The sequence below is a fragment of the Acanthopagrus latus genome, chromosome 10 (assembly GCF_904848185.1).
Source record: "Acanthopagrus latus isolate v.2019 chromosome 10, fAcaLat1.1, whole genome shotgun sequence".
Lineage (NCBI taxonomy): Eukaryota > Metazoa > Chordata > Actinopteri > Spariformes > Sparidae > Acanthopagrus > Acanthopagrus latus.
Window position 1 is genome coordinate 9429773 of NC_051048.1, and position 14078 is coordinate 9443850.

The 14078-nt window shown below is 41.7% G+C and overlaps 1 protein-coding gene across 2 annotated transcripts in view; it reads right to left on the reverse strand.

The window, feature by feature from the left end:
• The window catches only part of zmp:0000000660 (arf-GAP with Rho-GAP domain, ANK repeat and PH domain-containing protein 2), a 125893-nt gene that overhangs the window by 77096 nt on the left and 34719 nt on the right, over positions 1-14078 (reverse strand). For both annotated transcript variants that reach the window (XM_037111325.1, XM_037111324.1), the window contains exon 10: positions 6392-6498. In XM_037111325.1, the coding sequence (XP_036967220.1) occupies positions 6392-6498 (107 nt within the window). The remainder of the gene's footprint in view (positions 1-6391; positions 6499-14078) is intronic.

The window sequence follows — 14078 nt, forward strand, 5'->3', positions numbered from 1 at the left end:
GGACTTGCAGGTGCCGAAGTGGAAAATATGAAATAATAGAAATATAAAAGAATTCAAACACCTAATATTGTATCAAAGAACAGCTCAAACAATTCTTCCAAACCACTGAAAATTAACATAAATGTAAGAGGTGGAGTAGGAGTGAAATTACTGTTTTACGGGCTAAAAATAATACAATTGGTGCCTTTGCTCTGATCAAAAAATTTAAGTATAACAGAGCTGTTTGCAAGCACCTTTCAAGTAGTCTCACATGCTGTTACCTCTTTCCCTGCAACAACAATACAATCATACAGCTCTCGTGTTATTCCTCACTGCTCGCCACTCTGTTATTATCTGGATAAGCACAAATCTGAAAATAAAACAGAGAGTGCAATAATACAAGTCCAGAACAAGCCACGAGTACCTATTGTTATCTATTTTTTTAATTCAAAAAGCTGAATTTCAAAGTTATGTTATATTGATAAGTCAAAACAACAGTTTTTCACTTTTTCTGCCAAGAATTCGATGAAAACCTTGACACTGTTGTCACATCTGTGCATTAGAAATAAACCAAAAGATGGTTTGCTTAAACCTAGCATAAAGAAGCATAAAAACAGCACAAAAAAAACACAGATTTGCTTTTCACACTTCTTATTTTTAAGAATTAAACAAAGTATGATCTGTTAATAAGTGAGCTTTAGAGGCGTTGCCAGCGAAAGAAGTTCTACCTTTGAACATGGCAAGGTGAGCCATTTCCCCATGTAACAAGTCTTTTTGCTAAGCTAAGCTAGTCATGTTCTGACTTAGATTTAACAGACAGACATGAGAATCTGTATCTTTTCATTCAGCTCTTGGCAAGAAAGCAAATAAGGGTATTTCCAAAAATCTATTCTTTTAAAACAGCACATCTTACGTTCAATTTCAGTCGGCCTACGTGGTCACGGGGCTGGAAATACTGCTCTTTACGGTTAGCTTCAGGGTTCCCCAAACACCCCCACAAAAAATGTTAAAAGGCTATTCAAACTACATGTGTGTTAACTTGACAGTCTTTTTAAGATTCTAAGTTATAGCGAGCATTAAATCATAAGTTTAAAGGTTTACTCCCGCTGGTGTTTTTTTATCTTGGTTGCTGTTTAAGGCATTTAGGCTCTGCTACTCCACATATTACATGTAACTGAGGAAATCCACTTCGTCTTCATTAATGATACATGGGCCTCCAGCTTATTTTGCAGGCATGCATAATGCACATTATGGTATGAGCATCAGATATAAAGCGGTCTATTGTATAAAATACTTTTTTTTTTTTTTTTAAATTATACTTATTACTGAGAACTAAATATTAAGAGCAGTTAATCGGTGCAAGCTGAGGAACAGTCATATATTTTTCAGTAACTGAGGTGACACGGTCATTCCCATTTGCATTTATTACTGAGAAAATAAAGTGCTTTCATATATGGGTAATCAATACAGCCTCTGTGATGACCATATTGGGAAATCAATAGATCAGTGCACGTGCACTTCGAAACATCTGCCATACATCACCGTTTCAAAATAACCCTAAGCAGTGAATCTCACAGGGTCAAATACATCTCAAATGGGACGTATGAAACCCCAAAGGAGAAAGAAAGAAATAATATATGTGCAAAACGCTTTGAGGAAAAGCCGACAGACATTCTAAAGAGATAAATACACCAAATATTTGACCTACAGTTGAATCAAGCCGACCCAAAGAGGTGTTCATGAAGGTAGGACAAGGTTCAACAAGGTTGAAAAGAAAAAGCTGTAGTCTGATTGTATGCAAATTCTGTCTACTGCGAAAAGATTTTACATTTACAAAATGACTGACTCTTCATTTCTTTGTTAATTAAGTTCTGCTAAACGGCTAAATATGGTTTTTCTATGAAAAGCATCTTCGAAAGCCGTCACGAGGCAGAACCATGACAAGACTGTGATCAACATTTTCTCTCGAATAACTGTTTGATTGAAAGATCATAAGAGAGCCAATGAAGAACTCTTTGAAGAGTTAAAGCAATGCTAAATCTGACTTCAGATTCATGTAAATGAGGCGACTTCGATCTTTAAAAAGTCAGAACCGCGCCTCAATGTGATTTGGAGCTGATCAGAGAGTGAGTGAAAAAGTCTAGTTTGGCGTTCATAGTTCAACATTTAGATCAAGAATTGATCAATTGCTTTTTTATGTTAGAACATTTGCATAGAGTTCGATTTTAAAAATATCTTCATTTCGTTTAATTTCAGCAGTTTCAGTATGATAATAACATCATATCTGCAGTGTAGTCATGAACGTTAATGAGGTCAATGAAGGTGCATAAGCGGCTGAAGCCTGGTATTATCCGTGGCTTCACGGACAGGAGCAACTAGCTAGTCTTGTAAGTGTGGACCAGGCGTTGACCCATTTAGGCATGGGCGGTGGTGTCCTTTGGTGTCTGTTTACCAGGCTGTTTTGAGTCCCACTGATTACGAGGCAGTACCTCCATGGATTGGATTTATTCCGGCACGTCCCACAGATGCTCAATAATAGTGGGATCTGGGTATTAAGGAGGCCTTCGACTCTTTGTCACGATCCTCTAGCTAGTCCTGTGCAGTTATACTGGAGGCAGGTCACATTGTTCTGCTCAAGGGGGCGCTGCTATCAGGGAGTGCCTTTGTCATGAGGGGGTGTCCTTGGTCTGCAACTGTGTTTTGGATGGGTTGTATGTGTCGAGTGGCATCTACATGAATGCAAGGGCCAAAGGTATCACAGCAGAACATCACAGGACTGCATGAACGCTGCGTTGAATGCACAATGTTTCAAGATGCTCTTGAATAATGTAAACACATCTTTTGAAGGGTGATTCTATAAAAATTACAAACACTCACCCTTGTGATACGTATCAGTGCACAACACAGTGGATTTGTGGGTTTTTCTGATGCCGGCTTGATACGGTGGAGATGTAGAAACTAGACAAAAACAAAATAAACCAGACAAACACGGATTTTGTTCATATGCCCTTGAGCTAGGCGTTTATCTGCAGCTTTACTTTGGTAGAAGTCCTTTCTGATCAGGAGCACAAAGTTTTCTTTTCACCAAAGTTTAGTGTTTTTGTCTGGTTACATCTCCTCTCCCTGCCTCATTGTCATTCTCTCTCCTCATAAGAGTCTACTACTGCATCTACCACAGCGCGGCTGAACGCTCTGTCCATTTAACGGCAGCAAAACAATGGAAAAGCCAAAGTGAGTCTCCACAGCTTAAAGTGATTAGATGAGTTTCTCACTAATCCCCACCTTGAGCAGGTAGGAGAGCGCTCCCAGGGCTACCAATCGATTTGATACACACACAGACACACACACACACACACACAGACGATAAAACCCTTTCAGCAATCACCTCATCAAAACAATTCAGGAGAACCGAGCTCATTTTAATTCCACCTCTTTTTTTGTTTCACACAAAATGGCAATTACGTCCAGCGTATTAACGCAGCTGCCAAACGATGGGACCATTAAGAGAGCTGACACAAACCGATCGATCGGACATACAGCAGACAGGTAGAGGAATGGGGGGGGGGGGGGAAATCTTTATATGAGGCAACGGGCAAAGAAGGGAAAGGGTAAAAAAAAAAAAACTACAAAAAAAACAAGAGAAAATAGTGAGCAAGCGCATGCAAACAAACAAGCCATGCTTTGTCCGGGCAGCTGTGATGGTTGTATTCTAAATGGGCCATTACAGCACAAACAAGCAGCGCACTCATTGATTGTAGACTCCCGGGGACTGGAGTCACCTGAAATGCTTTATGCCCTACAGAGGCGAGAGAGATACCTGCACAAAGCTCCCAAGGGAGATTTTATAATAAAGAACTCCTAATCAATAGTTAGTGATTTTTTTTTCTTTGTTTGTTTGTTTTTTTAACAGGACCTTGTTTGTTATGTAGCGTGTTTGTTGCAATGACCAGAAAGTCTGACATGTACGTGGTGGGCGCTGTTTGTGAAAGACATTCGAAAACGGAGCGCTACTAAGAATTACAGTCAAAAGAAACTCATTAGACGGTTCTTGTTCTCTCATTAGAGAAGAGTCTTTTTGGCACGCCTGCTCATTAGTTTCACATCTTAAAGGAAAATGTGCTACATTTAGTATTTAGAAAAAAAAAGAGTTGTAAATGACAGATACTGCAGGATAAATCAAAATAACTAACTGTATTTCAAACTTTTGTTTCCAGTTGAACAGGTTATGTGGGCAAGAAGCTCACTAACGCCCAAATTTACATTTATTGTTAGACGGTGACAACTGCATATGGAGGAGGTTGGGGTGGATGGATGAGTCAGACACCCAAGAGACACTGTTTGGGCCCTGCGTGACTACAAAAATCAACATTGGCTCATTTTCATTTATGTAACTAACTAAAGTTCGTATTTTAACCCAAACTTTTCCGCAATCTCACCAAGTAGTTTTGGTGCCTAAACGTAACTAAGCTGTGAGCATTTCAGAGCGTTAACCATGTGACAATGCAGATGCAATACAACAGTGGTTTGGTAAACCTTTGGCTGGTGCTCTTCAGCGGTTACATGCGATTGGCCGGGTCATTTTGGGAGCGGCAATATATATGTCATTAGAGGTGTCACTGGCAATCAACCTGTTCAGCCCTGTTTAACTATGAGGACTTGAAGTATTGGGGTAAATTTCACACTGCAGTTCCATCAGGTGGCCATATGCAAGGATGAAAACGTTAACGTCATTTGTATATATTTGCTTTTTTATCCACTAAGAACTATAAACATGAATACATATGGAGGTTACTGTGCGTCATCAGTATTGCGTGAACCAACGTAGGGGCCCGACAAGTCAGTCTCTCCCTTCCTATGATCCATTTAACCAATGAGCAGAGCGAAAACACGACGCATTTTAGTTTAGCTCGAGTATTTTTCTGCGCGAAGCGAAAACTGAAACTACCGGTAAACAAGACAAGTTTACCAACTCATCCACAAGTTCAACTCAGAGCAGACAGAGATTCGCAGAGGCCTTGAGTCAAGACTGCAAACTGACTTCATATGCCATAAAATTGACAATAAAGCAAACAGCGATAAAAAGAACTCTGAGGTGACTGAGGCTGCCTGAAAAAAAAAAAAAAAAAAAAAGGTTGTCTCTGGCGTTTATATGTGGTGTGAAAATGTGATTCGTCGCGCTCGTGTTCTACTCAGCGTACTTCTCATTAAAAGGTCGGAGATACGTCGTAACCGCGCTGTAATAATAACATCATGTTGAGTCGCAGCCCGAATGAAATAAGAAAAATAATTAGTAATCTCTTTGTGACACCAGAGAAGATGAAGAAGCATATACGGTAGCAGAGTTCAGCATGACCAGAGTTAGATTTTTCCCCTCTAGGGTCGACGTCTGTTTAAAAGTCAGCGTGAACACAAAAAATGGACCGGAATGAACGGGAACTGGAACAAAATGTATCAAAGTACGACCTTCAAAATTCAGCAATTACTTTGTTCCAATTTGGTTCAAAATAATAAGCAAGAACTGTCATTCTTCCGTGGTTAATTTCTTCTTTGACCTTTTTTTTCTTTTTCACAACAATGCAGCTGAGTTTTTCTTTGAAATACATAATGGATTTAAATTTGCACATTTTACTGAAAATACGGAGGGGGGGAACAAGGAGACAAATAACATTTGTTATTTCAAAACCTTGAAAACGTTCCGGCTCGAATTAATCCTCAAACTCTCCAGGTAACAACAGCCCTGATTATGAAAAAAACTTTCAAAAAGGCCAATCTGACAGAAATATGTGAATATTCTTTGACCGCAAGTACCCTAAACTCTTATCGCACTATGAGACTCTTAATACCTTTGCATGTATGAGAGCAGATTAACTAAAACACTCGTCCTCGCCTTTCAGCTGTGACTATGGATTCTTTATGAGAGGTGATTATTGAGATTAAAATACAGTGTAGCAAGAGTCTTAAGTGTGCATGAAGGGCATTTCCTAAACTATACAGTTAAAATGAGATGATAATGCAGTGAGACCCGATTCGAGAAAGGAATATAACTGGCGCGAGATGTTCAAACACGTGTGAAAGTGTGCTGCTGTGTCAACCTGTTGAGTGCATCGTTCTGAAGGTGGGGTCTATGGTCAAGGAAAGATTCAGGAATGGAAGTAAACTGTGATTAATCACCGAGTTGTGGAGAAGCAGCAGGATTAAGTAAGTGTATACTTCTTCCTTCTCCTTTCCAAACGTGTCAATGCTTCTCAAAGGAATATTCTTTGCAACACGCCTTTTCATTTAATTACGCTTGCTTGTCGAACTAATTTAACTTCTTGTTTTGTATCCTTTGTTTTCACGTGTCCAAAATGAATTTGCATTGGTTCGCTCATTCGTTTGTTCATTGAATAGCTTTTCGCAAGTCAGGACGTACCAGAAGTTCTTGAAGGGCGAGTTGATATCAAAGCCCCTGCGGTCCACGTCTCTGATATTGGCAGCAGTCAGTTCCACTTCAGCGATAGCCAGACCTGCTTTATAGTCCTGGAAAGAAAAAAAAAAACCAAAACAAAACACACAAACAGAGAGATGAAGAGATTTGATACTAATTAATTGCAAGGTTGTTATGGTACAGCCACTTCAAATCAACAGCAGTTAATGGGCTTGTTGATTCCCTAAGAGTTTGATAAGGAGATCAATACCACTTTCAACAGTTACTCTATGTGTTATTACAAACTTGGCTTGTATGTTTGGCTAACTGTATAGAGTATCGTGATCCTACATGTAGTTTCAACTCCAAACATAAAGGACTGACATGAGGGTGGAATCAACCTACTCGTCTAACTCTTGGAAAGAACGGAAATGTACTTCGCCCAAACTATTCCTGTAGAGCTGCTGTAATCCTTTTGGCTGACCTCCTGTCTGATTTGCTGTTAGCATTCGCCTCCCTCCTCTCTATGTCACTACGCATGGAGCTGTTTAATGCTTATTTTATAAAGAATATAAAGGTTACAGCCGAGACACAAGCCACTGCACTGACCTACAGCAGGCTCTGGAGCTGTTCCACACACACATTTTCATTCTTATTTACCCATTTAGCCTAGCATAAAGACTAGAAAGGAAAAAAAAGCTGGCTTGGCCCCGTCTACATGTAGCAAATTCCACCAACACGGACCTCTAAAGCTAAGTACATAACATGTCACATATTGTTAATTCAATCAATACTGTAATCTAAGCATAAAAATTGACAATTCACTCAGCTTTCATCTGCGTCTGTAATGACTTTTTCCCATTTTTAAAGCCAGGAAGTGTGTCTGCAAATGCTTTAAAAGCTAGACAACTATTCAAAACACCCCAAAAAAGGAACATGAAGTCTAAAAGGGCCCGGCAAATGTGAGTCCTTCTCTAGATGCCACATCAAGGGCCGTTTGGACCAAAATTAGATGCCCTCTCTAATGGGGGGGGGGGGGGGGGGGTCAACAGGTCGCTTCATTAAAGTCGCAACTTGTTTGTCACATGGGCTTTGAATGTCATCTGGTCTAATGAAAACTAACAAACACTGCAGGGACAGTTTCAGTCTTGGCTGCTCGGCTTCCTGCGCACTGTCTTGTGTTTTTTTCTTTTTTTTTTTTTAGGAAACGGCATAGGACACAGAGTTAGACGAGTGAGCGGCCCGCTGAAAATAGTTTGTGACAGACCAATAACGCGCCCAACAGTCAATGGCTTTTTCTCCTTCTCGCCAATGACGCACAAGCCAAGTCTGTGAGAGACTGTGTGAGCTGTCGTATTGAGTGCATGTGTGTACCTGCGCGAAACAGCAAAGCTCTGTGAAAGGCAAAGGTGCATCTAGGGAATCCGAACCAACCCAAGCTTTCAGCCTCGATGTTTTCTGAGGCCCATTTCAGAAATAGGGGTTAGATGCAGAGGCACCGTTTTCATAAGCTCCACCATAACTCTGCATCGCACCCTCCCTTTTCCTCTGCTGCACCCTCAACACTCACTGCATTTTAGACCATTTTCTATAGCCTCGAGCTCTGAGCTGAGACGGGGAAAAAAAAAAAACTAAAAAAAAAAAAAACAGAAGACAAAAGAAAGTGCGCTTACACCCACACACGTATAGACACAACATCAAAATAGAGCACAAAAACACAGGCATCCAAAAATTACTGTACGGAAAAAAAAAAAAAAAAACACACACACATTACTCCATCACTGACAAAGCCAAAAAACGTGAGTCAAAAGATGGGGGAGAGAAAGACAGCGCGAGCACAAAGGAAGGGGGAGGAAGAAGCGAGAGAAGGTCTTGGTAATCCTCACCGAGAGTGGGTGAGACGGGCGAGGGGTCGGCCGAGCGGTTTGACAGGAAAGAAAGTGTGTGCAAAAAAAAAAAAAAAAAGAAAAAAGACCCAGAACAAAAACAGGACTCGCGCCAAATACTCCTCAACAGCGAATTAGAGAACGGCGAGGAGCGCTAAACGCTGCCACGCTGTGCCAGCTATAAAGCATGTGTGTTCCCTGTGCGAACCGCTCCTCACCAGCAAAAACAATTTACACTAATTACAGCAAACAAAGAGAAAGAAAATGAATCCACACCATCTTTGTTGATTAGGCGCTTTTTTTCTTTTCTTTTTTTTTTTTTGGTGGGAATACATGGCCTAGCAGAGCGCGCGTGTTTATGTACGTGGGTGCTGCCACGACTCTTGCAGAAATCCTCCGACTAATTAGCTGCAAACTTTGCAGTGCGGCCAGATTTTCGCAGTTTGCAACACGAGCAGGAAGTCACTTAAATATTTGCGCGCCGCAGGATTTTTCAACCTGATCTTTCGGTGATGTGTGGGCTGGTTCAATTGGGGCTAATTTTGGCAAAATCTCGACTTGAGCGTCATTAGCCCCAATTAGACTACTTCAGACAAATTTAGGAGTCATGTGTTTAAAAAAAAAAAAAAAAAGAAAAGAAACCCCAAGCGATTATTCTCTTTTAGGAGCAGCTTGGCCCAGTACTGAGAGCAGAAAACACAGTGACAGATTCCTGCGAGTAATTGAGGATGACATAAGAGATAGACGGAGAAAGAAAGAGGAGCGAAGAGAGCACGACTGAGACAAGTGAACTCACCGTGCAGGCTAGGTCCTAATTGAGCTAAAAGTTTTGATGTGAGGGCTCGGAAGCAGAGGGAACTCGCTCCTCCATCCTATCAATTAAAACCACGCGCAGTCATTGCTCTTTTTTAAAGTCAGTATGTTCTGAGGTTTGAAGACGCGTGACGCGGTAATGAGAGCGCCAGGTTGAACTAACCTCATCCAAAGCTCACTCTCGCCGACCGCTCGGTTCATGTGAGGATCTAAAAGGCAGCACGCGGCTGTAATTCAAACACAGACGAAGGAAAATGGTTTACATAAGTATCTGTAAAACTGTCCTGTTTCTAAGGTACATGGAGGAGGAAGTGCTGCATGTGCGCATGCACGCGAGAGCGTGTCTGCGCCGAGAGGGCAAAGCAGTCACCTATACCTAATGACCCTCATCCCTCTCAGGCAGCCAATTAGAGCGCTGGGTGTTAGCGGCCGTCCAGCCCTCGCCACTCGTTACCCACCCAATACGTGCCGTGGCCTCCTGCCCTCTCCAATTAATTCACCAAGGAAGCAGCGAAGGAGGGACGGGGAGAAGAAGGGAGGGCATTAGTGGTAAAAATAACTCACGGCCAAGGGGTAGGTGGCAATAATGGCGCTGATTGGGGGAAGAGGGGGAAAGGCCCGAGGTGAAAACGTTGGTACACATGCGCAACTGTCTGCACATTTTGTCCGCCTTGAAATAAATTTCAAATAAACCTCATCAACTCTCAACCCGTAAATATCGTGAGGGAAGTGTGAGAGAAAAATTGAATTTTTCCTCGCAGCTAAAATGAATAACCTTAACCCGGTAAGTGCTGAGCAGAGGCCCACTCTGAATATTCAAGCTATACATCCAATTATAATTTCTTTCAAAGCTTCCCAACCTCTTAATGCGTGAGTCAGTCACTCCTCAGCGCCGAGGGGCTCTAAAAAGAAGCCAGACAAGCAAAGGCGGCCTCCGCTTTCTATCTCCGATCCCCACGTCCACTCAACAGCTCAAGATGCTCTAAAAGCATGCACGTGGGTTTAAAAGTGCGCACACTCAATGGAGACAAAGGACATCTGATTATTTTAAAAACACCATGCAGGGAGACAGAGGGGCCAAGGGCGGCGAGGATCTATGAACCACGTTAGCATACGAGAAGACAAAAGGGAGTGCGCTTTTACTGAACAAACAGACCACAGCTTTGAATTCGCTCATGTTCAACATTTCAAGGTAAAAACAAAAAAGATTTACGACGGCCGCGTATCTGAATGGAGAGGTTACAGTCAACAGCCAGTAAAAGTCGCCGAGGTTGGTCTGCCAGTCATTCATTCGCAAAACATTTCATAAAACATCACCGTGCATTTGGAGCTGGGGCTATGAAGACTTCATGAGTCCGACGCAGCTTCAGTGCGAGCTTCGCCGAGCAATGTTTGTTTAAATAAAAAGAGTTCGAGTTTCCAGTCCCCAGTGAGTTAATTTAACGGCACACTGGCTGGATCTGGCATGAATCACATGCTTGTTCAGATAAAACTTTGTAAATTAGGTTTTTATATTTAAGGATACACTAATCAATATTTTTTTTAGGCATGCAAGCAGCAGGGCTCTTGGAGTGATACTTTTGGAGGGATTGAGCTAAAGAAAATGTTGACCTTGATAGCCACCAGGGGATGAATCCGACAAACTTTGGTGATTCTGAAGACTCTTCTTCTGGTTCCAACAGCAAGTCAAAATTGTCCGATAGACCATACTCACACGGCTGCCATTTTCCTCTGCTGTCACACACAGGGTGGGAAGCTCAGAGTGCTGTTATCGAAGGGATAATCAGCAACAGATAAGACAATGGATTGTTCAAATAGAAGGTGAACGGTAAACAAGGTAAACAACATATTCAATGACCCATTAGCTACTGGTAGATAACAGCAAACACTAGCATACAGTAAACTACCAAACATTAATGTTAGCAAGAAAGTAAGTGACCGAATGCTAACATAAGTTGTTGTCTAACAGTAGCTAGCCACCATTAGTGCCTGTTACACCATCAAACAGTAGTGTTATCCAGGAAGTGGCTGAGCGTTAGCTGTTATCTAACGTTAGCTAACGGGTTATAAAGTTGTTTTACATTAAAAATGGGCGGCTGTTGCTTGGAATTTTCATTATCTGCTGTCTTTTCAGCTGCTGATCAATGGAGAAGCTGTAAAATTATAATGGTTTGTCACATTCCCTGCATTTATAGAACTTGCAACCTGTAATAAACCAGTAGTATCTTTGAGCTTCCCAGCCTTAATGTAACTTCAGAGGAAGGTAAATATGGTCTATCCCTTTTTTAATGTCCAAACATGGGTAATTTGCTATGATTGACAAATGTTAGCATGTAAACACACTAAACCGAGACGATGAACGTGGTAAACATTATATCTGCTCAACATTAGTATATACAAATTGTTATTATGTGCATGTTAGCATGCTGATGTAGCATTCAGCAGAATGAGAATTGTCAGCAAAATCTCCAGTTCCCCTGAGCTTTAAGGAGTGATATTAGCTTCTTTCAGCTCATTGCATTGGTGTAACAGACTACAGCTTTGTTGTTTTGGTTCACGGTTAACGCTCCAGTCAGCATGGCTTCCAACAATGGGCAGCTCCGTTTTTGCCAAAAAAGCTTCCACAACTCCCTACATCAAAAGGCAAACGGACAAAGTTAGCAACTAGCTAATATACACGGTGGATCATTTAACAGCTTAAGAGTCAGATCATTTCTCCTCATTAGCCAGTGAAGATCAAAATGCAGTTAAAGGAAGAGTGAATATTACACTCTTATTTATAGATGAACTAACACACAACTGAATGCTAACGGTGCTCCATGTCAGCTAGAAGTGTGAATATGTGACTCTTCGGTAACACATTCACCACATGAACTTTAATTTGACGCTGCTCTGCTCACACCTTGTTGGGGTGCATCAATGCAGGTGTAAAACGCGCCACATACAACAGTGCAGTAAGCTATTTCAGACTTGATGATCATCTTTTGGCCGGATCAGGTATGCAGAAAGGAACAAAACTCATTACAAGAGGAGGGCTCTGGCGAAACGAGACTCACTCTGGTGTCTCAAGTTCTACAAAATGGCCTCGTAGTCTCGGGATGATGTTAATTGTGACAAAGAAGATCTTGAGAGGAGCAAATGAGAAAGAGATTTTAATTAAAGCAGAGATTAATTAAATCCTTAGTCTTGCTGTTATTGTATACTCAGAGTACCCTTCCCACCAGAGCAGGCTCTACTGTATGTGTTACATTTTCCAAGTAGGAATCAAAGTGAGAGCGAAAAAGACATCTTTGTTTTAATCAAGATTTCACTTGGTTCAGCTAACCTGGCGGTAATCTAGGTAACAGCGAGAGACGCGATCATTTAACGATCGATCAAAGCCTTCAGCTTCCTGAAAGAACACAAACCAGAGGGCAACTGTGATGTATGAGATGATAGGAGGTGAAACAAGCTTTCCTGGTTGTACCAATCTGCTTACAGGACGCCGCCCATGGCAAGGAGATCACTCTCGGAGTCAACGTGCGCGGGTGACACACTTTGCACACCGTCTGACTTTCTTTACCTTGGTGCTTAAATGACCTTAAACACAGCTTCATCACAGGGCTTACGGTCCGTGAGAAATGGGGTAGGGGTGGTGAAGGAGGAGCTGGGAGGATGATGTTTCCAATAGCTCGTTCATCATGTTAGATTAAATACTCCACTTCACTGAACTTGAACGGGGCGACGGTCTACCTCCCTCCACGCGCTCCCGCTCTCCATCACTCCCCCCCACCTTTTCCTACAAACCACCAACGCTCGTTTCTCACTCGTCCGACCTCTTGCACCGAAGCGCTCTCTCCATCCCTTTCACTTCATCTTACTACTTCTATCTCTTCGTGTCTGTCTCTTATTCTCCTGTCTTTCATTTGCAGTCTCCCCTTCCTTCCTGCAAAACGCACTGCCGCTGCATTTATTCCAGGGATTTAGCTTGTAAGCTAAAATAATACAATTAATTTGTTCTCTCTCTGATTCTCTCTTTCCCTCTCGTTTCTCCTGCTGTCTCAGATCAAGGAAGTGGAAATGTGCTGACATGGAGTGATACCCAAAAGAGACTTCTAACAAAGATGTTTGTTCACGCTAATGAAGAAAATAATGAAAGGCAAACAGCAAAACTAAAAGAGCGGGCGAAACAAAATGAGAGCCAAGGAGGGATGGAAATGAGTTGAACGCGTGTAGCATTATCAAACATGCACACAAATACGTGCCAGGCACGTTAAGAAATAGTATCACTGGGTATGAGGTATCTCTCCCATCTCAGATAGGATATCTTGCTGCTGAGACAGAAGTAGAACACAGTGAGCAGGGACTATCAGGACGTAATTGGACTTGCATCAAATAAGAAGACTCAAGAGAAACTCTGACTAAAAGAAAACATATCACTTCTTTATTCTGCACTTCATGTAAAGATATGTTATTATTAGGAGTGTTCGAGTATGTAGAGGTAATACTAACTAAGTAGCCAAGTTGAAGAACTTTTCAGTCAAGTGTTAAAGGCGTAAAAAGTCACTCATGTCAATATGTATTGAAAACATTCAAAGATGTACAGAAATTACCCACAGAATGTGAATCAAAACTACCCTGAAATACCAGCATTGACCAGCACAAAAACCTGCACCAAAGTATTTGGGTCCTTGTCTATGCTGTTTTTTCCTGCAGGGTAGTTTTGTCATAATGTCTGTTTATTGTGTTGGAGAAATCTGTACTGAAGTTAGCATGCTAACCATTTGGCCCCAGCCTGTCCTGCTCTTCAGCTCCTGTGCTAACAGTGTAAATACAGTAACCACTCCGCTGGTCCCCACAGCTCACAGTGGAGCTGCTATCTGTCTGGCTAACTGAGCTAACTAGCGAAGGGCAGCTACAGTTAGCAGCAGTTAGCCTTCACTCTGGTGATATGCTGTCCTCTATTTTGTTTTTAGTGTGAATTATACAGTTGGCCCATTCTTACTTATTTCACC